This window comes from Microcaecilia unicolor, chromosome 5, assembly GCF_901765095.1.
Source record: "Microcaecilia unicolor chromosome 5, aMicUni1.1, whole genome shotgun sequence".
NCBI lineage: Eukaryota > Metazoa > Chordata > Amphibia > Gymnophiona > Siphonopidae > Microcaecilia > Microcaecilia unicolor.
Window position 1 is genome coordinate 230,482,970 of NC_044035.1, and position 24,783 is coordinate 230,507,752.

At 48.4% G+C, this 24,783-nt stretch overlaps 1 protein-coding gene across 2 annotated transcripts in view; it reads left to right on the forward strand.

The window, feature by feature from the left end:
- Positions 1 to 24,783, forward strand: part of NME7 (NME/NM23 family member 7) — a 525,560-nt gene that overhangs the window by 56,746 nt on the left and 444,031 nt on the right. For both annotated transcript variants that reach the window (XM_030203850.1, XM_030203849.1), the window contains exon 2: positions 21,903 to 22,010. In XM_030203850.1, coding sequence (XP_030059710.1) covers positions 21,903 to 22,010 — 108 coding nt within the window. The remainder of the gene's footprint in view (positions 1 to 21,902; positions 22,011 to 24,783) is intronic.

Below are 24,783 nucleotides of genomic sequence, written 5' to 3' on the forward strand. Positions count from 1 at the left end.
CCTGAAGGAAAAGACGGGAGGCCTTACTAATGACCCAGATAGGATCCTTCAAATATTACAGGATCATTTTAGTCGCCTCTACAGGGCCAATCGGCCTGCCACGGAGGCCCATATGAGCGACTTTCTCGGTAGGGCAAAAATGCCAAAATTGGGAGAGTCAGAGATAGCATGCCTAGAGGCCCCTATTCAACTTAAGGAGGTGTCTGAAGCAATAAAAGGGCTAAAATCTTTCTCAGCTCCCGGGGTGGATGGGTACTCAGGAGAATTTACAAACTGCTACAGCCCCAGTTGCTATGCCCATTATTTGAATATCACCAGGCAGTAATACGGGAAGGGAGATTCCCACTGCATGAAAACACTGCTTGCATATCACTACTGTTGAAGCCGGGAAAATGTGGGGAGGAGTCCGAATCCTATAGGCCTATCTCGCTGATTAATGTCGATATCAAACTGTTAGCGAAGATCCTGGCCACTCGGCTCAACGCATGTCTACCGAGTGTGATTGAGCCTACACAAGTGGGATTTATCCCCAAAAGGCACTCGGTATCACATATTCGGAGAGTCTTATTGACAATGGCAAAGTGCCGGCATGAGGAAATCCCTGGGATGTTGGTGAGCCTCGATGCCACAAAGGCTTTTGACAGGGTCGAATGGACTTTCTTGTTCTATATGCTAGACTGGATAGGAATCCCTGCCGAAGTGAGGCAAGCAATTCTGGCCTGGAAGCTTATGTTACAGCAAATGGGGGGATCTCGAAAAGGTTTCAGATAGGCAGGGGAACGCGTCAAGGCTGCCCCTTATCCCCACTTTTGTTCGATCTTACACTAGAACCATTATTACGTCTTCTAAACTCAGATCCGGGAATTGGGGGGGTACGACTGGGGGGTCCGAGCTTTGGCTTACGCCGATGACATCCTCCTGGTTTTAACTAACCCGCAGGAGTCCTTTAAGACTGCCCTAGCATTGATTAGGGAGTATGGGCAGCTATCAGGGTTTGGCCTTAACCTCTCTAAGTCCTGTGCGTTGCCCATGGATAGTGACATTAAATTATGCTGGCAAGGAGAGGCTTTGCTCAGATGGGAGACAACAAAAATGAAATATCTAGGAGTGTACATAACTAGAGATGGGGCCTCCATGTACAGAGAGAACATAGGCCCACTGATGGAGATGACTAGAAATAAGCTGTTTATGTGGAGGGAGCTGCCACTTACAATCTGGGGTAGAATAGCGCTGTTTAATATGATGGTTGCCCCCAAATGGTTATACATCTTTCAACAATTACCATTGTTTTTGAAACGCAAAGATGAAAAGCTCTTACAGCGCCTAATACAAAAGTTCCTTTGGCAGGGGAAGAAACCTAGAATTCCTTATCACCTGATGACGGCCCCAAGGGAGGGGGGAGGCATGGGACTCATAAACATCAAATTCCTGGCAATCGCAAGTTCCATGAGACACATAAATGATTGGTATCGGGGGACGTCTGATTTTTCTATTACACCAGTGGAGATGTCGATGTTCCCAGACATACACTTTAGTCACCTGCTCCACTCTGGGACACCCCTGCCTATTGCAGCATTCCGAAGGCATCCCCTTTTGAAATCTCTCAGGGAGACGTAGAGGTGGGTGTGTAGACGCTATCACTTTTCTGCCCGTACATCCCCGTGGCTGTCAATATGTGATAATCCAGCGTTCCCGCCAGGCCAAGGGGTTAGCATATTTAACAGATGGGCACGAAAGGGGATGGTATACCTGGCACACATAGTCACAGAACAGGGACGAATCCTCTCATACCTAGAGCTTCAGACCCGGTATGGGATCCCCCCGACATACCAATTTGCATATCGTCAGTTGAGCCACTATGTTGCTTCCCTAGAGTGGACAGACCTCACGGAGGATGTGGTGGAGGTTCTCTCTGAGGAGTTTACTTTGGGAGCACAGCTCTCAATACCATTGAGATTCCATCATCGGCAACTGAAGGACACAACAGCAGAACTAGATTTCCGACAGATTGCACGGGAATGGTCAAGGGATCTGGGCTGTACACTTACAGAGGAAGAATGTAGATCATATTTGAAATCCATTTATAAACAACGACTCTCCATACCCCAGAGAGAGAGATTATATAGATGGCTGTTGAGAACACACATATCTCCTCACAGAGCACAGAGAGCGGGGTTTACTGCCGAAGGAACCTGCCCCAAATGTAGCCAAGGGGCGGCCTCTCTGGGGCATATGTTCTGGGGTTGTCCCTTTGTGGGGCGGTTCTGGAGGCAGATTATAGCGGGAATAGACCAATTATGGAATTGCACCCTCATCTGTGATCTTATTTAACCGCTTTAAATTTACTGCAGAACTTTAGGGCATTTGCCAAGATGGCTATATATTTTGGAATAACCACAATTCTGCAATTCTGGAGGGCAAAAGAAACACCCCCTTTACAGACGTGGCGTGCACAGATGGTGCGACAAATGAGAATAGACAGGTGTGGGGTGACTGATTTGGAAAGCCCCGCGGGTCTCAGGTTCAGGGCACAATGGGAAATGCTTTGGATTACTCTTCCGGCTAAGGCACGAAGTTTACTGCTGAATTTTTGAAGCTTCCCCTGGGCTTCATAGGCCCAGTCAATAAATAGAGGGGCTGCTGATGGCGGTATAGATGGTACAATATCTATTGATAGATGGGCAGGCAGTGTACAATGAGAGATACCACTGCCTTAGATACTGACCTTTGTGAGAACTGAATTACTAACACAGTTGACTTTGTAAAGGAGCAAAGGGGGGGGGGGGGTAGGGCAAAGGAAGGGATGGGTAGGGCAGGGGGGGTAGGGAAGGGTACTCCCCAGGATTAACACAGTTAAATAACTCACATAAATCGAAGCCGAACAAAGGAGTTTATTCTGGAATAATTTAGTCAGATGTTTGTCAATTGTTGTTTTTTGTTATATTTGTAATACTAGAATGCGATAAGACATAGGGAGTACTAAGGGTCACTAGGAGGGGAAGGAAGGGGAGAAAATGCAAATACTATACTGTAACTTGATAGGCTGATTCAGCCTGTTGGTTGACAATTTTATGTATAAATTTTATTCTTGACAAAGAACTGTTTTATTTGTCTGTTACAACCAATAAAAATGATTTAAACTAACACATGCGCTAAAAATACTAGTGCACCTTAGTGAAAGGATCTCTACGTGTTACATACATACATAGAAACAAATAAGGGAGGTAGGGGAGTGAACAGTTAAAGATGAGACAGTGAAAAAGAGAAGGGGGAATAGAGAGACCACTGTAATTAGAGCAGGCCATTGTTTAGGAGCAGATGGAAAGGCTTGTCTGGAATAAAATGATCACAACCACAGATTGGGAAGTGCTGTTGTTTGCACATCACTCTTGTATATGGTTATTGTACATATGTGGTTGTATTCTTTAGCCAACTGTAAGTTAAGTGTTACTATGTGTAAATGCAGTTCATATGCATTATTAGTAACTAGGTTGCATTGCATAAAAGAGTACCTTTAGCAAAATAATGTATATTATTGGCATTCGCATATACTAATGCAGTAACACTTTAGTAACTCTAGCCCCATATTGGTTCTAAAAAAAAAAAAATCATACAGATGAGGTCTTATGGAATTCCTCAGTGTCACAGAATAAAATTTCAAATTTTTATGAATGTATTAGAGAGAAATTGAAAGACTTTTGCCTTGAAAAATTGCATTGCAGGGGATAGAAAAATTGTTGGATGAAATATAAACTCTATAATGATTTCTTTATCTTCTGATTAACAATTAATGCAAACATTTGAGAAATACAATTCAAGCTCCTGGTGGGGACAAATGTTCATATGTTATCGTATAACAGTATAGGCAGGCAGCAGGGCTTTGATTTCTCTGGCAGCTTTGGGGACAATGTGAGTCTGAAGCCTTTCAGTGCTTATCCTCAGCTTCAGGTGAGGTACAAAATAACATACATAAAATTATGAGGGTCTTTTACTAGCATTTTTAGCGCATGTTAATAATTAGGATGTGCTAAATGCTAAAGATGCCCATATATTCCTATGGGTGTCTCTAGCGTTTAGCGCATCCTGATTGGCATGTGCTAAAAATGCTAGCGGGCCTTTTTAAAAGACTCCCTATATGATTAAAGGGGTCTTTTACTAAGATGTGCTAACAATTTTAGCTTGTGCTAAAAATCAGCCAGCACTAAAAGCTGAGATGCCCATGACAACATTACATCATATGCAATAACTAAAAGTATAAAATAAAAATAGTAATATAAAGAAAAATGTCACAAAACCAAAACTCAATTATTGCTCATATGCTTTGAAAGTCCTAATAGTTGTACTAGGCTGCGCATTTGGTTTGCTATTCTGTAAACATGTTACAAAATATTACAGGCAAAAAATTCAACAGGAATTAGAGAGAATTAAGTCCTTTTTATTCTTACTCACTAGCACAGCATCAGATATTAGTTGTAACAAACTTACAAAATCTAACATCAGTACCTCTGGTAATTATAGGTAATCAGACTATATAAAGAAGAGAAAAAAGAAGGAAGGAAAGTTTGTTCCTCATACAAAGGTCACAGAACAGAGAGAAGAGAAAGAAAGAAAGAATGAAAGAATGAAAGAAAGAAAGAAAGAAAGAAAGAAAGATTCTTAGCTGTAGAAAATTAGTTTCTACGAAGGGGGGAGAGCACCCTCTTCGGGAAAAAATAGGCCATTGGACAGATCTGAAAGCGAATGCTACATACCTGTAGAAGGTATTCTCCGAGGACAGCAGGCTGATTGTTCTCACTGATGGGTTGACGTCCTCGGCAGCCCCCTCCATCGGAAAGTTTACTAGCAAAGGCCTTTGCTAGTCCTCGCGCGCCCATGCGCACCGCGCATGCGCGGCCGTCTTCCCGCCCGAAACCGGCTCGAGCCGGCCAGTCCAGTATGTAGCAAGACAATACATTTCAAGGGAAGACACAACTCCAAAGGGGAGGCGGGCGGGTTTGTGAGAACAATCAGCCTGCTGTCCTCGGAGAATACCTTCTACAGGTATGTAGCATTCGCTTTCTCCGAGGACAAGCAGGCTGCTTGTTCTCACTGATGGGGTATCCCTAGCCCCCAGGCTCACTCAAAACAACAACCATGGTCAATTGGGTCTCGCAACGGCGAGGACATAACTGAGATTGACCTAAAAAATTTACCAACTAACTGAGAGTGTAGCCTGGAACAGAACAAACAGGGCCCTCGGGGGGTGGAGTTGGATCCTAAAGCCCAAACAGGTTCTGAAGAACTGACTGCCCGAACCGACTGTCGCGTCGGGTATCCTGCTGCAGGCAGTAATGAGATGTGAATGTGTGGACAGATGACCACGTCGCAGCTTTGCAAATTTCTTCAATAGAGGCTGACTTCAAGTGGGCTACCGACGCAGCCATGGCTCTAACATTATGAGCCGTGACATGACCCTCAAGAGCCAGCCCCGCCTGGGCGTAAGTGAAGGAAATGCAATCTGCTAGCCAATTGGATATGGTGCGTTTCCCTACAGCCACTCCCCTCCTATTGGGATCAAAAGAAACAAACAATTGGGCGGACTGTCTGTGGGGCTGTGTCCGCTCCAGGTAGAAGGCCAATGCTCTCTTGCAGTCCAATGTGTGCAGCTGACGTTCAGCAGGGCAGGAATGAGGACGGGGAAAGAATGTTGGCAAGACAATTGACTGGTTCAGATGGAACTCCGACACGACCTTTGGCAGGAACTTAGGGTGAGTGCGGAGGACTACTCTGTTGTGATGGAATTTAGTGTAAGGGGCCTGGGCTACCAGGGCCTGAAGCTCACTGACTCTACGAGCCGAAGTAACTGCCACCAAGAAAATGACCTTCCAGGTCAAGTACTTCGGATGGCAGGAATTCAGTGGCTCAAAAGGAGGTTTCATCAGCTGGGTGAGAACGACATTGAGATCCCATGACACTGTAGGAGGCTTGACAGGGGGCTTTGACAAAAGCAAACCTCTCATGAAGCGAACAACTAAAGGCTGTCCTGAGATCGGCTTACCTTCCACTTGGTAATGGTATGCACTGATTGCACTAAGGTGAACCCTTACGGAGTTGGTCTTAAGACCAGACTCAGACAAGTGCAGAAGGTATTCAAGCAGGGTCTGTGTAGGACAAGAGCGAGGATCTAGGGCCTTGCTGTCACACCAGACGGCAAACCTCCTCCAATGAAAGAAGTAACTTCTCTTAGTGGAGTCTTTCCTGGAAGCAAGCAAGATGCGGGAGACACCCTCTGACAGACCCAAAGAGGCAAAGTCTACGCCCTCAACATCCAGGCCGTGAGAGCCAGAGACTGGAGGCTGGGATGCAGAAGAGCCCCTTCGTCCTGCGTGATGAGGGTCGGAAAACACTCCAATCTCCACGGTTCTTCGGAGGATAATTCCAGAAGAAGAGGGAACCAGATCTGACGCGGCCAAAAGGGAGCAATCAGAATCATGGTGCCTCGGTCTTGCTTGAGTTTCAACAAAGTCTTCCCCACCAGAGGAATGGGAGGATAAGCATACAGCAGGCCCTCCCCCCAATCCAGGAGGAAGGCATCCGATGCCAGTCTGCCGTGGGCCTGAATCCTGGAACAGAACTGAGGGACTTTGTGGTTCACTCGAGATGCGAAGAGATCCACCAGGGGGGTGCCCCACGCCTGGAAGATCTGTCGTACCACACGGGAATTGAGCGACCACTCGTGAGGTTGCATAATCCTGCTCAACCTGTCGGCCAGACTGTTGTTTACGCCTGCCAGATATGTGGCTTGGAGCACCATGCCATGCCGGCGAGCCCAGAGCCACATGCTGACGGCTTCCTGACACAGGGGGCGAGATCCGGTGCCCCCCTGCTTGTTGACATAGTACATGGCAACCTGGTTGTCTGTCTGAATTTGGATAATTTGGTGGGACAGCCGATCTCTGAAAGCCTTCAGAGCGTTCCAGATCGCTCGTAACTCCAGAAGATTGATCTGCAGATCGCGTTCCTGGAGGGACCAGCTTCCTTGGGTGTGAAGCCCATCGACATGGGCTCCCCATCCCAGGAGGGACGCATCCGTGGTCAGCACTTTTTGTGGCTGAGGAATTTGGAAGGGACGTCCCAGAGTCAAATTGGAGCAAATCGTCCACCAATACAGGGATTTGAGAAAACTCGTGGACAGGTGGATCACGTCCTCTAGACCCCCAGCGGCCTGATACCACTGGGAGGCTAGGGTCCATTGAGCAGATCTCATGTGAAGGCGGGCCATGGGAGTCACATGAACTGTGGAGGCCATGTGGCCCAGCAATCTCAACATCTGCCGAGCTGTGATCTGCTGGGACGCTCGCACCCGTGAGACGAGGGACAACAAGTTGTTGGCTCTCGTCTCTGGGAGATAGGCGCGAGCCGTCCGAGAATCCAGCAGAGCTCCTATGAATTCGAGTCTCTGCATGGGGAGAAGATGGGACTTTGGATAATTTATCACAAACCCCAGTAGCTCCAGTAGGCGAATAGTCATCTGCATGGACTGCAGGGCTCCTGCCTCGGATGTGTTCTTCACCAGCCAATCGTCGAGATATGGGAACACGTGCACCCCCAGCCTGCGAAGTGCCGCTGCTACCACAGCTAGGCACTTTGTGAACACCCTGGGCGCAGAGGCGAGCCCAAAGGGTAGCACACAGTACTGGAAGTGGCGTGTGCCCAGCTGAAATCGCAGATACTGTCTGTGAGCTGGCAGTATCGGGATGTGAGTGTAGGCATCCTTCAAGTCCAGAGAGCATAGCCAATCGTTTTGCTGAATCATGGGGAGAAGGGTGCCCAGGGAAAGCATCCTGAACTTTTCTTTTACGAGATATTTGTTCAGGGCCCTTAGGTCTAGGATGGGACGCATCCCCCCTGTTTTCTTTTCCACAAGGAAGTACCTGGAATAGAATCCCAGCCCCTCTTGCCCGGATGGCACGGGCTCGACCGCATGGGCGCTGAGAAGGGCAGAGAGTTCCTCTGCAAGTACCTTCTTGTGCTGGAAGCTGTAAGACTGAGCTCCCGGTGGACAATTTGGAGGTTTTGAGGTCAAATTGAGGGTGTATCCCTGCCGGACTATTTGCAGAACCCACTGATCGGAGGTTATGAGAGGCCACCTTTGGTGAAAAACTTTCAACCTCCCCCCGACTGGCAGGTCGCCCGGCACGGATACGTTGATGTCGGCTATGCTCTGCTGGAGCCAGTCAAAAGCTCGCCCCTTGCTTTTGCTGGGGAGCCGCGGGGCCTTGCTGAGGCGCACGCTGCTGACGAGAGCGAGCGCGCTGGGGCTTAGCCTGGGCCGCAGGCTGTCGGGAAGGAGGATTGTACCTACGCTTGCCAGAAGAGTAGGGAACAGTCTTCCTTCCCCCGAAAAATCTTCTACCTGTAGAGGTAGAGGCTGAAGGCTGCCGGCGGGCGAATTTGTCGAATGCGGTGTCCCGCTGGTGGAGAGACTCTACCACCTGTTCGACTTTTTCGCCAAAAATGTTGTCCGCACGGCAAGGCGAGTCCGCAATCCGCTGCTGGAGTCTATTTTCCAGGTCGGCGGCACGCAGCCATGAGAGCCTGCGCATCACCACACCTTGAGCAGCGGCCCTGGACGCAACATCAAAAGTGTCATAAACTCCTCTGGCCAGGAATTTTCTGCACGCCTTCAGCTGCCTGACCACCTCCTGAAAAGGCTTGGCTTGCTCAGGGGGAAGAGCATCAACCAAGCCCGCCAACTGCCGCACATTGTTCCGCATGTGTATGCTCGTGTAGAGCTGGTAAGACTGGATTTTGGACACGAGCATAGAGGAATGGTAGGCCTTCCTCCCAAAGGAGTCTAAGGTTCTAGCGTCCTTGCCCGGGGGCGCCGAAGCATGTTCCCTAGAACTCTTAGCCTTCTTTAGGGCCAAATCCACAACTCCAGAGTCGTGAGGCAACTGAGTGCGCATCAGCTCTGGGTCTCCATGGATCCGGTACTGGGACTCGATCTTCTTGGGAATGTGGGGATTAGTTAACGGCTTGGTCCAGTTCGCAAGCAATGTCTTTTTCAGGACATGGTGCAAGGGAACCGTGGACGCTTCCTTAGGTGGAGAAGGATAGTCCAGGAGCTCAAACATTTCAGCCCTGGGCTCGTCCTCCACAACCACCGGGAAGGGGATGGCCGTAGACATCTCCCGGACAAAGGAGGCAAAAGACAGACTCTCGGGAGGAGAAAGCTGTCTCTCAGGAGAGGGAGTGGGATCAGACGGAAGACCCTCAGACTCCTCGTCAGAGAAATATCTGGGATCTTCCTCTTCCTCCCACGAGGCCTCACCCTCGGTGTCAGACACAAGTTCACGGACCTGTGTCTGCAACCTCGCCCTGCTCGACTCTGTGGAACCACGTCCACGATGGGGGCGTCGAGAGGTAGACTCCCTGGCCCGCATCGGCGAAGCTCCCTCCGCCGACGTAGTCGGGGAGCCTTCCTGGGAGGTGGCCGCGGTCGGCACCGCACGCGGTACCGACGTCGGGGACCTCAACCTGGGCGATGGGCCAGCCGGCGCCATGCTCGACGGTACCGGAGGCGCAAGCACCGCCGGTACCGGAGGGGTAGGGCGCAACAGCTCTCCCAGAATCTCTGGGAGAACGGCCCGGAGGCTCTCGTTCAGAGTGGCTGCAGAAAAAGGCTGAGAGGTCGATGCAGGCGTCGACGTCAGAACCTGTTCCGGGCGAGGAGGCTGTTCCGGGCTGTCCAGAGTGGAGCGCATCGACACCTCCTGAACAGAGGGTGAGCGGTCCTCTCGGTGCCGATGCCTGCTGGGTGCCGAATCCCTCGGCGACCCAGAGCTCTCGGTGCCGACACGGGGAGGAGACCGGTGTCGATGCTTCTTCGAATTCTTCCGAAGCATGTCACCGGAGCTCCCCGGCACCGACGAGGAGGACGTAGAATCCATCCGTCGCTTCCTCGGGGCCGAGACCGAAGAGGGTCGATCCCGGGGGGGCTGTACCGCAGGAGCCCTCAGGGTGGGAGGAGACCCACCCGAAGGCTCACCGCCACCAGCAGGGGAATGGACAGCCCTCACCTGCACTCCTGACGATGCACCTCCGTCCGACGACATCAGCAGACGAAGTCTCGGTACCACCGACGTCGATGCAGTCGCCCGATGCCTCGGCGCCGATGCAGAGGTCCGATGCCTCGATGCAGTCGATGGAGCGGCAGCCAAGGAAGATGGTCCGGACGCTGACGACGTCGATGCACTCGATGCCTCCGGTGCCGATGCCGACGAAGAGCCCGAGAACAAAACGTTCCACTGGGCCAATCTCGCTACCTGAGTCCGCCTTTGAAGCAGGGAACACAGACTGCAGTTCTGAGGGCGGTGCTCGGCCCCCAGACACTGAAGACACGACGAGTGTCGATCAGTGAGCGAGATTACCCGGGCGCACTGGGTGCACTTCTTGAAGCCGCTGGAAGGCTTCGATGTCATGGGCGGAAAAATCACGCCGGCGAAGTCAAAAGCCGAAATGGCGAAAATTGAAGCACCAAAATTTAAAGGGAGAAAATCTCGACCGAGGCCAAACTAGGCCTACCCCGACAACGAAAGAAAACTTACGGGGCAAAAACTGAGAAAAATACGGGAAGGGCAGAAAACCCGAAAGGGTCTTCCGGAACACTTCCGGAGCGCTTCCCGAACTTTTTTGATGAAAAAGAGTGAAAAACACGTCGAAACGGACGCGCGAGGTCGACTCTCTGGGGCACGAACGGCGTAACACGACCGTACCGAGCGCGGACGAAAGAAGACTGGCCGGCTCGAGCCGGTTTCGGGCGGGAAGACGGCCGCGCATGGGCGCGCGAGGACTAGCAAAGGCCTTTGCTAGTAAACTTTCCGATGGAGGGGGCTGCCGAGGACGTCAACCCATCAGTGAGAACAAGCAGCCTGCTTGTCCTCGGAGAAACTCTCTTTCCAAGCATGCCTAGTTTTTCAGAGTTTCTTTGTTTGCAGCGTGGTTTTATAGGCTGTGGTGAGCATCCACCTCTTTTCTACCCTGGACCAATCATAGGTGCTGCATATGTGCTGGAGACTTGTAATTGGGTCTTTCATATGTGCTGGAGGCTTGCAATTGATGTCCTTGCCATACCACTTCTCATTAAATTACATTTGTAACAAGTTATACCAGGTAGCTGAGTTGCCTTAGCAACAGGAGGTCCCATCAGAGTTTGCGACCAGCCAGAAATTCCTTCATGAGGCTGATAGTAAAGAAAGATGGGGGACGGGAAATAGTGCAGCATACCTGAAGTAGAACTTTATAGCTAAAAAATTATAGACATAGTTCTCATACAGTGTATCGGAGAACAAATTATGAGCCAAAAGCTTGACCAAACAATAACTTTCTCACCTGTTTTCTGAAACCACAATAATTATCCATTAGTCTTATCTATGCTGGTAGCTTGTTCCATTCTGATGGCCCAGCAAGCATAAATACTCTATTATGCTTGTGCAGCTGGCAGCTGCAGAATCCTGGTGCCCTCAGAACGCAATACCCTGTCATGTATATAACTGCAAAGCTGCAGTAAACTATTGAGGGGCTTCTCCAGATAACGTCTTAAAAATTAAGTAGATCACCTTAAATCTGACATGCCAGAGTATGTTAGCTAGTGCAATGAAGAAAGAATAAGGCTAATGTAATATCAGAATTATAGGTGCAGAATTTTTGAGTAGTCTGTAAGTCCTTCATCACATTTCTCTTTCATTGCAGCAATCTGATCCAAAGCTTGGACCAATGAATCATAACAACTATAAACTGTAATCTCCAAATCATCAATTTGAATTGACTGCAAAGATGAAATTCACACATCTTTTAAAACCTGTATGTCATAAAAACCTCTATAATGACACACTGGATACCATCCTTTCTGTTTAGAGGTTTAGATTATAGTTTGAACTACTATCAGAAACACTATCCAGCTTATTTTCGAAAGAGAAAGACGCCCATATTTCGAACCAAATCGGGAGATAGGTGTCTTTCTCCAGTGGGTGCCCAAATCGGTATAATTGAAAGCCAATTTTGGGCGGCTTCAACTGCGATCCGTCGCGGAAACGACCAAAGTTGACGGGGGCGTGTCGGAGGCGTGGTGAAGGCGGGACTGGGGCATGGTTATCAGCCTAGGAGAGATGAGCGTCCTTGACCGATAATCGAAAAAAGAAAGGCGTTTTTAGCACGAATTTGGGTCACTTTTTTTGGACCCTGTTTTTTCACGAACAAGTCCCAAAAAAGTGGCCCAACTGCCCAGATTACCACCGGAGGGAATCGGGGATGACCTCCCCGTACTCCCCCAGTGGTCACTAATTCCCTCCAACCAAAAAAAACCCACTTGAAAAACCTTTTTTGCCAGTCTCTATGCCAGCCTCAAATGTCGTACCCACCTCCATGACAGCAGAATGTGTTCTATCCTGTGACAGCCTTTCCCTGGTTCTGACGTGCGTCTCGGGTGAGTGTGACACCTTTTCTGTTAGGTGCACTGCAGAGTCACATCAGCAATGCATTGTGGTGGGTGTAGGTATTGGGCTCCGTGATTCCACTAGCTTGTGTTAAATGCTCACGATGATATTAGGTGGTAGGCTCTACTCCCATGGTGCTTTTCCCCCTGCCTACTGGGTCAGAGTGTGCCCTGTTTTATTTCCGGTAGTCCATGAGGTAGTGGCCATTTTTGTAAGCCAGTTTTAGATCCCTTTCATGTGTTAGCCACGTTACAGAACCTAGTTCATACCTTGAATGTTGCTGAAAGAGGGCATTGTACAGCATTCTGCCAGGTCTGACCTACTGCTAATCTCAGTACCAGGGAGACTCGTTGCCAGTGGGGCACAACCTCTGATCTGCAGTTAACTGTGATTAAACGTGCTTATTCCAATAAAGGACATTTTCGGAGTGATTAGTCTTCAGGTGTCAACTGGTGTGCCAAGGTTATACAGCAGCAACAAGTCCTAGAGGCCTGCGTGTATGCAGGTCCCTGGAGCACTTTTAGTGGGTACCGCAGTGCACTTCAGGCAGGTGGACCCAGGCCCATCCCCCTCCCACCTGTAACACTTGTGCTGGTAAATGGGAGCCCGCCAAAACCCACTGTACCCACATGTAGGTGCCCCCTTCACCCCTAAGAGCTATGGTAGTGTTGTATATTTGTGGTAGTGGGTTTTGGGGGAGGGGGGTTGGGGGCTCTGCACCCATGGTAAGGGAGCTATGCATGTGGGAGCAGTTTCTGAAGTCCACCGCACTGACCTCTAGGGTGCCCAGTTGGTGTCTTGGCATGTTAGGGGAGTGAGTGTACTACGAATCCTGGCCCATCCCATGACAAAATGGCTTGGATTAGGATGTTTGTGAGCTGGGAGTTTTTAGTTTCCATTATCGCTAAAAAAAAACAAACGCCCAGCTCACAAACGACTAAATCCATGGCACATTTGGTCTGTACAAACCGTATTTTCGAACCGAAAGATGGACGCCCATTTTTTTCAAAAATACGGTCTGGTCCTCCCCTTCATGTACCCGTTTTCAGAAATAGTCGCCCATGGAGATGGGCATTCGCGTTCGATTATGCCACTCCACGTGAACATCTTGGTTACACTGGATGAGTACATAGACATCTTTGCTGGAAAAGAAATATGTGGAGGACTTGCAGCTCATCTGCATATCCTTACAGCCTTCACCGGGGCATTTTCTCTTTACATTTATTTGTCTCACAGTTACTACTTATGGCTCCAGTACACTTTTTCTTCTTGGTACTGGCCCTTCCTAATCTGTTTCTCCATCTGACACCACTGTACACTGTAGGAACACATTGTCCACCCTCTGTATTCATCATCTCACTATCTCTTTTTTCCTCTTCCTTTTTCTCAGCTCTCAACCTTCAACATTTCCTTCCTTCCATTCATCCATCTCCTTTCTATCTGAGTACATCTCGCCAGGAGGAGTAGCCTAGTGGTTAGTGCAGTGGATTTTGATCCTGGGGAACTGAGTTCGATTCCCACTGCAGCACCTTGTGACTCTGGGCAAGTCACTTAACCCTCCATTGCCCCTGATACAAAATAAGTACCTGAATGTATGTAAACCACTTTGAAGGCAGTATATCAAGTCCCATTTCCCTTTGTCGCTGTCATCATACCTCTACTCTTCTCCATACTCTCTTGCTCCTTCTCCTGCTCTCCGTTGGGGACATTAATCCCAATCCTGGTCTTCCACATCAGCTCTCATCCTATTTGTGCAGGTCACACCATGATATCTCCAATCTAATTTCTGTTCCTCTCCTCCCCCCTTCTTCCCTGCCTTTCTCTTGTGCTCTTTGGAATGCCCGCTCTGTCTGTAACAAACTTTCCTACATCCATGACCTCTTTATCTCTTGTACTCTCCATCTGCTTGCCTTAACTGAAACTTGGCTTTACCCTGAAGACTCTGCTTCAGTCGCAGCCCTATGCCATGGAGGTTATCTTTTCTCCCATACTCCTCGCCCGGTTGGCCGCGGAGGTGGTGTCGGTCTACTACTTTCATCCTCTTGTTTCAACCTCTTCTTCCACCTCAGTCTCACTGTTTTTCTTCCTTCGAAGTCCACTCCATCCGTCTATTTGCTCCTCTGCCTCTCCGAGTAGCAGTCATTTATCGACCCTCTGATAAGTCCCTTTCTTCCTTTCTCACTTACTTTGATGCCTGGCTTTCCTTCTTTCTTGAACCTTCATCTCCTTCCCTCATTCTTGGGGATTTTAACATTCATGCTAATGATCCCTCTGACTCTTATGCTTCTCAGTTTCTTGCTTTAACATCCTCTTTCAATCTTCAACTGTGCTCCACTGCCCCCACTCACCAGAATGGCCACTGTTTTGTTCTTATCCTCTTCTCAAACTGCTCACTCTCCAGTTTCTGTGCCTCAACTCTTCCCCTCTCTGACCATCATCTGATAACATTCAAACTTAAACACCCTCCTCCCCAGTCCCGTCCAATCTTAACCAATACATTTAGGAATCTTCAGGCTACTTTGTCCTCCAGTGTTTCAAATCTCTTCTCTACCACTATGTTATCCAAGTCTGTCAATGAGGCTGTCTCTTCCTATAAAACTATTCTCTCCTCTGCTCTGGATACTCTCGCTCTTCCCATTCCCCGTTCTGTAAAACGTACCAAACCCCAGCCTTGGCTGACCTAGAATCTGCTACCTACGTTCCTGTGCCCGCTCTGCCAAACTCCTTTGGCTGAAATCCAGTGCCCATGCTGACTTCATACATTTCAAATTCTTGCTGACCTCCTTCCAGTCTGCTCTTTTACTTGCCAAACAGGACTTATTACATCCAGTTGACAAATTCTCTTGGCTCAGACCCTCGATGTCTCTTTGCCACACTGAACTTCTCTCCTCAAAGTGCCTTCACTTCCAACTCCCCCTTCGCTTTTCCCCCCAGACTCTGGCTGAATATTTTCATGGTAAGGTTCACAAGATTAAACTTGAATTCTCAACCAAGTCACCTCCACCTCTCCTTCCCTTATTCCATTCTCTCAACAGTCCAACCCCTGCCTCCTTTTCTTCCTTTTCTGAAATCACTGAAGAGGAAACTACACATCTTCTTTCCTCCTCAAAACTAACTACCTGTTCCTCTGATCCTATGCCCACTTATCTACTTAACACTATCTCTCCTACTGTCATCCCTTTTATTTGTCATATCCTCAATCTTTCACTTTCCATTGCGACTGTTCCTGATGCCTTCAAACATGCCGTAGTCACACCACTCATTAAAAAACCTTCATTGGATCCTACCTGTCCTTCCAACTATCGCCCCATCTCCCTTCTCCCTTTCCTATCCAAGATACTTGAACGTGCTGTTCACCGCCATTGCCTTGACTTTCTTTCATCTCAAGCTGTTCTTGATCCACTTCAATCTGGCTTTCGCACCTTCATTCAACTGAAACAGCGCTTGCTAAAGTCTCCAATGACCTGTTCCTGGCCAGATCCAAAGGTCTCTATTCTATCCTCATCCTTCTCGATCTATCTGCTGCTTTGACACTGTTGATCACAGCCTACTCCTTGATAACGCTATCCTCACTTGGATTTCAGGGCTCTGTTCTTTCCTGGTTTGATTCTTATCTCTCCCAGCGTACCTTTAGTGTTTACTCTGGTGGATCCTCCTCTACTTCTATCCCACTGTCAGTTGGTGTACCTCAGGGATCTGTCCTGGGACCTCTTCTTTTCTCCATCTATACTTCTTCCCTTGGTACTCTGATCTCATCCCATGGTGTTCAGTATCATCTTTATTATTTATTTGTTACATTTGTACCCCACATTTTCCCACCTATTTGCAGGCTCAATGTGGCTTACATGGTATCGGAGAGGTGTTGATAGACTCCGGAGTAAAACAAATACAAATAATGGTTAAGTTGAGGTAGGAAGGGTAGGGACCACATGAAGGAACATGTGGTGGGACCATAAAGAGGATAGCAAGAACAGATTAGATTGTTTGGTGATCAGTGCGGTCTGAGGTGTTATAGTGTCGCGGAGTTCAGGTATTTAAGTTGGGTCGGTGGGGTAAGCCTTTTGAAACAGGTGGGTTTTTGGTTTTTTTCCTGAATTGGAGGTGGTCGTGTGTGGTTTTCATGGTTTTTGGTAGTGCGTTCCATAGTTGTGTGCTGTTGTAGGAAAAACTGGATGCGAAGGTTGATTTGTATTTTAGTCCTTTGCAGCTTGGGTAGTTGAGGTTTAGGTATTGTCGTGCTGATGTGGATGTGTTTCTGGTTGGTAGGTCGATCAAGTTCATCATATATCCCGGTGCTTCACCATAGTGCAGATTTTGAAGGCGATGCATTTTTTGATTGGTAGCCAATGTAGTTTTCCTTGAAGGGGTTTTGCGCTTTCAAATCGTGTTTTTCCGAAGATGAGTCTTGCCGCCGCTGATGACTCCCAGATCTACCTCTCCATACCGGAAATCTCAGCCGAAATCCAGTCCAAAGTATCAGCCTGCCTGTCTGACATTGCTGCCTGGATGTCTCAATGCCATCTGAAACTAAACATGAACAAGACTGAGCTTCTTATCTTTCCCCCTAAACCATCCTCTCCTCCTCCCGCATTCTCTCTGTGGATAACACTCTCATCCTTCCTATCTCATCAGCTCATAACCTCGGGGTCACCTTCGACTCCTCCCTCTCCTCTGCACATATTCAGCAGACTGCTAAAACCTGTCGTTTCTTTCTCTATAATATCACCAAAATTCGCCCTTTCCTTTCTGAGCACACTACCAGAACCCTCATCATCACCTCTCGTTTAGACTATTGCAACTTGCTTCTCACAGGTCTCCCACTTAGCCATCTCTCTCCTCTTCAATCTGTTCAAAATTCTGCTTCACTACTAATATTCTGCCAGTGTCTTTCTGCTCATATTAGCCCTTTCCTCAAGTTACTTCACTGGCTTCCTATCCGTTTCTGCATACAGTGCAAACTCCTCTTATTGACTTATAAGTGCATTCACTCTGCAATTCCTCAGTACCTCTCTACTCTCATCTCTCCCTACATTCCTCCCCGGGAACTCCGTTCGCTGGGTAAATCTCTCTTATCTGCACCCTTCTCCTCCACCGCTAACTCCAGATTCTGTTCCTTTTATCTTGCTGCACCATATGCCTGGAATAGACTTCCTGAGCCGGTACATCAAGCTCCATCTCTGGCCGTCTTCAAATCTAAGCTAAAAGCCCACCTTTTTGATGCTGCTTTTAACTCCTAACCCTTATTCACTTGTTCAGAACCCTTATTTTATCAACCTCACTTTAATATTCCCTTATCTCTTGTTTGTCCTAATTAGATTGTAAGCTCTGTTGAGCAGGGACTGTCTCTTCATGTTCAAGTGTACAGCGCTGCGTACGTCTAGTAGCGCTATAGAAATGATAAGTAGTAGTAGATATATATATATATATATATATATATATATATATATATATATATATATATCATTGAATGCCTAAGTAACCAAATGTTATAGACTAGTTAGGAAGTACGTCGACTACTGTGTACAATTCTGGTCACCGTTTCTTAAAAAAGATGTAGCGAAATTCAGTGGCGTACCTAGGGTAGTTGACACCCGGGGCTGGTCATTTTATAACACCCCCCCCCCCCAAATCCAGTACTAGGCAGACCGAGAATACAAAACACTCAGGACCTATAGAGCAATTCTACCATACCGTAAGCAGTAATTTCTACGAGTCACACAAGGAAAAGGAAAGCATCTTAAACACTACAGTGAGCACTAGAACATCAATTCACCTATTGTAAAATGAAAACAGACAGATTAGTACAGATCGTCGATCCTGCACAGTCAATGCCAACCGAAAGCCATGTCTTTTTCACAAACACAGATACACCCTAATCCACTATAGAATAAGTAATCATAAACTTTCTATTTAGACAAAAATTAAACTGAACCCCCGATGCCAGACTCTGCATAAAATGCAACACCACAGAAACAGAAAATGTCCCCTAGTACTGTGCAAAATATAAAAACAGCAGATGTAAATTTGAAAAAACTAACAAATACCAATCACCACTTTACAAATTAACAAATAGAAATAAAACAAATACAGAAAATAAAATAATACCATTTTACTGGACTAATACATTTAGCTTCCAGAGGCCAACATTTCCTTCCTCAGGTCAGTACAGTATAGTGCTGTTACAGTATCTTATCCTGACCTGAGGAAGGGGGTTTTGTTCTCTGAAAGTTAAGTCAAAATGTATTAAAATTAGTCCAATAAAAAGATTACCTTATTTACATGTTCTATTTATAAACAACACAGCTACAATACTATATCCTAAAGCAAAATAATAAAAATATATATTTACAGTTTGTTGTCTCTGGTTTCTGCTTTTCTCATCTTCTTTTCACTGTCTTCCTTCCATCCAGGATCTGTCTTTGCTCTCTCTCTGCCATCCAGTGTCTGCCCTCTCTCATGTCCCTTCCATCCACCATTTGCCCCAGACTGCCCTCTTTCTCTCTCCCCCTTCCACCCACCATCCGCCCTTTCTCTCTGCCCCTTCAATCCGTCTGCCCTCCCTCTCCCATCCATCCAGGGTCTGCCCTCCCTCACGCTCCCCACTTCCATCCAGGGTCTGGTGTCCCCTCTCTCTGCCCCCCCTTTTCAGCCCCCAGTTCCACCTGCCCCTAGTTCCAGCCCCAGCCCACATCTCCCACCTGCCCCTCTTTTCAGCCCCACTATCCCACCAGTCCCCAGCCCTTTTCTCCCATCAGTCCTGAGCTTCAGACCCCAGCCACTTCTCCCTGTCCCCTTTTCAGCCCCTAGTTTCAACCCCAGCCCTTTTCTCTCACCAGTCCTGAGCTTCAGCCCCAGCCAGTTCTCCCTGTCCCCTTTAAAGCCCCCAGTTTCAGCCCCTGCCCCGTTTCAGCCCACAGTTCCAGCACTAGCCCCCTTATCCCAAATACCCTCCTTTTCAGCCCCCAGCTCCAGCCCCCTTCATCCACCACATGCTTTGCATCCCCCCTTTTCAGCCCCAGACCCATTCTCCCTCCTGCCCCCTTGTCAGACCCCAGTTCCAGCTTCAGACCCCTTCTCCCCTCTGAGCACCCCCACCCCTCCACAATCCCCTTCTCCCCTCTCAGCTCCCCTACCCCTCCCCAGTTCCCTTCTCCCCTCTGAGAACCCCTCTCAGCTCCCCCACCCCTCCCCAGTTCCCTTCTCCCCTCTGAGAACCCCTCTCAGCTCCCCCACCCCTCCCCAGTTCCCTTCTCCCTTCTGAGAACCCCTCTGAGCTCCCTCCACCCCTCTGCGAACCCCTCTGAGCTCCCCCACCCCTCCCCAATTCCCTTTTCCCCTCTGCGCTCCCCCACCCCTCCCCAAATTCTCTTCTCCCCTCTGAGAACCCCTCTGAGCTCCCCCACGCCTCCCCAAATTCCCTTCTCCCCTCTGCGAACCCCTCTGAGCTCCCCCACCCCTCCCCAGTTCCCTTCTCCTTTCTGAGAACCCCTCTCAGCTCCCCCCACCCCTCCCCAATTCCCTTCTCCCTTCTGAGAACCCCTCTCAGCTCCCCCCACCCCTCCCCAATTCCCTTCTCCCCTCTGAGCCCCCCCCCCCTTCGTGGAGAGCGACAGAGCCCTCTTCTCCTGCCACCACCCTGCGTTTTTTTTAATCCATGCAGCGCCTCGTGTCTGCCCTGCTGTGTGCTTTGAAAAAAGAAAATCGCTTCGCTGGCGTCGGGCCGGCCTTCTCTCGCTATGTCCCGCCCTCGAGGAAATAGGAAGTTACCTCAAAAGTGGGCGGGACATAGCGAGAGAAGGCCGGCCCGACGCCAGCGAAGCGATTTTCTTTTTTCAAAGCACACAGCAGGGCAGACACGAGGCGCTGCATGGATTTTAAAAAAACCCCGCAGGGTGGTGGCAGGAGACGGCGGATCACCCCCCCACCCGCCGACACCCGGGGCGGACCGCCCCCACCACCCCCCCCTTGGTACGCCACTGGCGAAATTAGAAAAGGTACAGAGAAGGGTGATGAAAATGATAAAGGGGAAGGGATGGCTTCCCTGTGACAAAAGTCTAAAGTGGCTAGGGGAGATATAATAGAGGTCTATAAAATACTGAGTGAAGTGGAAAGGGTAAAGGTGAATCTCTTGTTTACTCTTTCCAAAAACACTAGGACTTGGGGGCACACAATAAAGCTACTAAGTAGTAAACTTAAAACAAACTGGAGAAAATATTTCTTCACTCAACATGTAATTAAACTCTGGAATTTGTTGCCAGGGAATGTGGTAAAAAAGCAGGCAGCTTAGCAGGCTTTTAAAAAGGTTTGAATAATTTCCTAAAAGAAACATCCATAACCATTATTAAGATGGAAAATACCTGCTTGTTTTTATTTATTGCATTTGTATCCCACATTTTCCCACCTATTTGCGGGCTCAGTGTGGCTTACAATATATTGTGAATGATAGAAATACAATTTGTTACAATTCTATTATGGGTTACATTGTGAGGGTTATGGGAAGACAAAGTCAAAATGTCATTAGGGGAATAGAACAATGGAATGTAACAATGGGAAAATGATAGGGCGGTAGAACAATAGTAAGAAACATTCGGGTATAACAATTTTATCTGTGGGTAGTGTTTTAAATGTGGTGAGAGTACAGGGGAAGAGAATTCAGAAGAGAGTGTATTTAGGCTAAGCAGCATAAAATCTGTTTTACTCTTTTGGGACCTTGCCAGGTACTTGTGACTTGGATTGTCAACTGATGGAAACAGGATACTGGGCTTGATAGATCTTCGACTGTATCAGACTGTATTATGGCAAGACCTGGAGCCCTGTTTACTAAGCTGCGCTCGAGACACGTTATCACTTTTATCACACTCTAACCATTAGCGTGCGCTACCTGTGTAGGCGCCCACAGTATTCCTATGGGTGCCTATACAGCGCGCGCTAATTTTGTGCACACGTTAAAAACGCTAGTGCACCTTAGTAAAGAGGGCCCCTGGACTGAAAAGAAAGAGGTTCTTCTGATGACCTATAATTTTAGTGTTAGACTGCATTGCTGAGTGATGCCCAAAGAGCAGCAGAACCTTGAAATTTAGGTTTTAATTTCACCCGCACAACTTAGTGGTTGACCTTGTATAGGTCTCATTAAAAGAAAAAAAATTCACCTTCACTCTAACACAACACAACAACAAAAAGAAAAACGTGGGTTGGGTTTGAGGATCACAAGTCTGTGAATTCCAAGATGGAGTATACATTTCCAAACGTAATGCTACAAATTCTAAATGTGTACTTTTTGCAAGCATTCTGTTCTGCCCAGATGGATAAACGGAGTTTTTCCTTAATGTGCCCTTATTATTGCATGAGAATGAATAACGGTAGCTTTAAAGCTTTTTATACACTAATTTTGGAAAACTACATTACTTTGCTGTATTTGTCTTTTAGAGTGATGAAGACAGATATGTGTTCATTGCAGAATGGTATGATCCAAATGCTGCTCTCCTGCGACGTTACAATTTAATATTTTACCCAAAGGATGCATCTATAGAAATGGTAAGAATTTTATGTTTCAAGGCTTAGAACTCATAATTCATCTGGTCCAGGGGCGTAGCCACGGGTGGGCCTGGACGGGCCCAGGCCCACCCATTTTCCCTCCAGGCCCGCCCATCCTTCGCACGCTGTCGCTGCCCTTTTGTCCCGCGGAGGCAGCGTTCAGCGTTTCCTTCCTGCCCTGTCTTTCCCCAAGCTCCACTGCATCGTCCCTGCAAGTGGAATCCTTCTTCTTTTCGGCCGTCACGCTGCGCTGCCGTTCACACAGGGATCTTCGCTCCTCCCGCGCCGCGTCCATTCTGGCCCTCTCTGATGCACTTCCTGTTAGGGCCGGATGAACGCGGTGGGGGAGGAGCGAAGCTTCCTGTGTGAACGGCAGCGCAGCGCGACGGCCGAAAAGGAGAAGGATTCCACTTGGGGCGATGCAGCAGAGCTTGGGGAAAAGACAGGGCAGGAAGGAAATGCTGAACGCTGCCTCCGCTGGACTAAAGGGCAGCGGGAAGGTTGTGGATGGGCGGGCTGGAGGGAAAATGGCTGAGCTGCTGGGACATGGGAGGGAGAGGAGGAAGGGCTGAGGGAAGGGAAAGAGCTACTGGGACATAGGAGGGAGAGGAGGAAGGGACGAGGGAAGGGAGAGAGCTACTGGGACATGGAAGGGAGAGGAATAAGGGACTGGAGGGAAGGGAGAGAGCTGCTGGACATGGGATGGAGAGGAGGAGGGGATTGGATGGGAAAGAGCTACTGGACATGGGAGGGAGAGGAAGAAGGGACTGACGGGAAGGGAGAGCTGCTGGGACATGGGAGGGAGAGGAAGAAGAGACTGGAGGGAAGGGAGAGAGCTGCTGGGACATGGGAGGGAGAGGAAGAAGGGACTGGAGGGAAGGGAGAGAGCGTCTGGGACATGGGAAGGAGAGGAAGAAGGGACTGACGGGAAGGGAGAGCTGCTGGGACATGGGAGGGACTGGCGGGAAGGGACATGGGAAGGAGAGGAAGAAGGGACTGACGGGAAGGGAGAGCTGCTGGGACATGGGAGGGACTGGCGGGAAGGGAGAGAGCTACTGGATATGGGAGGGAGAGGAGGAAGGGGCTGGAGAGCTGCTGGACAAGGAAAGAAGAGGAAGAAGGGACTAGAGGGAAGAGAGCTGCTGGACATGGGAGGATAGGGAGAGAAAGAGGGGAGATGGATGATAGGATGCAGAGAGAAAGGGGAGAAACTAGAAGGATGTGGAGAGAGGGAAGAGACTGAACAGAAAAAGGGTAGAGAGATAGACACTGGATATAAGGAGAGGGGAGATAGAGACACTAGATGGAAGGATCAGGAGAGAGGGTAGATGAGTGGAAGGATAAGGAGAGAAAGAGGGAAGACACTGGATGGAAGGGTAGGGAGAAAAAGGAGACGCTGGATGCAAAAGAAAGAGGGGAGACACTGGAAGGATGGGGAGAGGAAGAGGGGAGCTGCTGGATGGAAAGAGGGAGAGGACAGAGTAGGGAAAGACTGGAGAATAAGAGGAAGGGGCATGTGGAGAACAAGGGTGAGGAAAAGATGAAAAGCCATAGGTGATGAACGGACAGGAAAACCCTGGCAAGAGAAAGACGAAGGAAAGCAGAATCTAGAGACTGGGAGCAACACAATGAGAAAAAGTAAATGGCCATACAACAAAGGTAAAGAAAATAATTTTATTTTTAATTTAGGATAAAGTAATATGGTACCTGTGTTAATAAAGTTTCAGAGACCAATACTTCCTTCCTTAGGTCAGGAGAGGATATCGTAACAGCATTATACTGACCTGAGGCAGGAGGTTTGGCCTCTGAAAGCTCACTGAAAAGTGTGACTAAATTTTGCTGGGGGAGGGGGGTAGAGAGAAAATTTTGTGCCCACCCACTTTGGGTTCAGGCCCACCCAAAATTGGCAGTCTGGCTACGCCACTGATCTGGTCTCTTAAGAAAGCTCAAGTGACAGAAACATTTCTGATATTGTAGCCCCACAAGTGGCTTATACAAAGTTCCCAACTTAAAAGCTTGCTTCTCTAATTGGCATGGACTGGGAGGGTTTCTGAAGTATTATTCAGCCTTTAGGAAGAGGAGGCTAAGCTAGGCAGTGATCTGCAGTGATTACATATAATAAACTTGGAGTGAGATGTTTTCTGTTCTCTATAGACTCGGACTATTGGAGAACCTAAAAAAATGTTAGCAATTATATGGAAGAACTTATAAAGGAGCCACAAACAGGAAGAGAGTAATCATTTTCTTATAGTAGCAATCTTGTCCTCAGGAGAGGGTCTGTCCTTCATTTTATGACTTTAGAGTTTTGATTAAGACATGCTGAAAGAAATCTTTGGCCATCCAGTCCAGCTGCAAAAGGAATGCTTGGGGTGGGGGAGGGGGTATGTGAGGATACTGACCTGTCCTGCAGAATTCTGACAATTACATCACCAGCATAAGCTGAGGTGCTCCCAGAAAAATCCAGTATTTTTCTCTACCTTCAGCAGGTGGTAGGTCATGCTGGAGGTGGTCCTGTCCCTGACCTAGCTCCCCCGCTCTGCTGGCCATGGCTGCACAGCATGGTTGAGCTTAACAGATGTTTCAAAGTCACAATCTCAGGACCGTACTTGGGAGCGTGGCCAAGATTGGGGCACTGTGTAGATGCTGAGAGTAGGTCGGAGTGAGAGCTGCGTTCCATTTTATCTTTTTGGGTTTTTTTCCTTAATATACTGCATACCAAAAGGAAAGGGGTGGTAAAGACTGCGCCCTCCGCAATTTGAATGGCGCCCGCGAT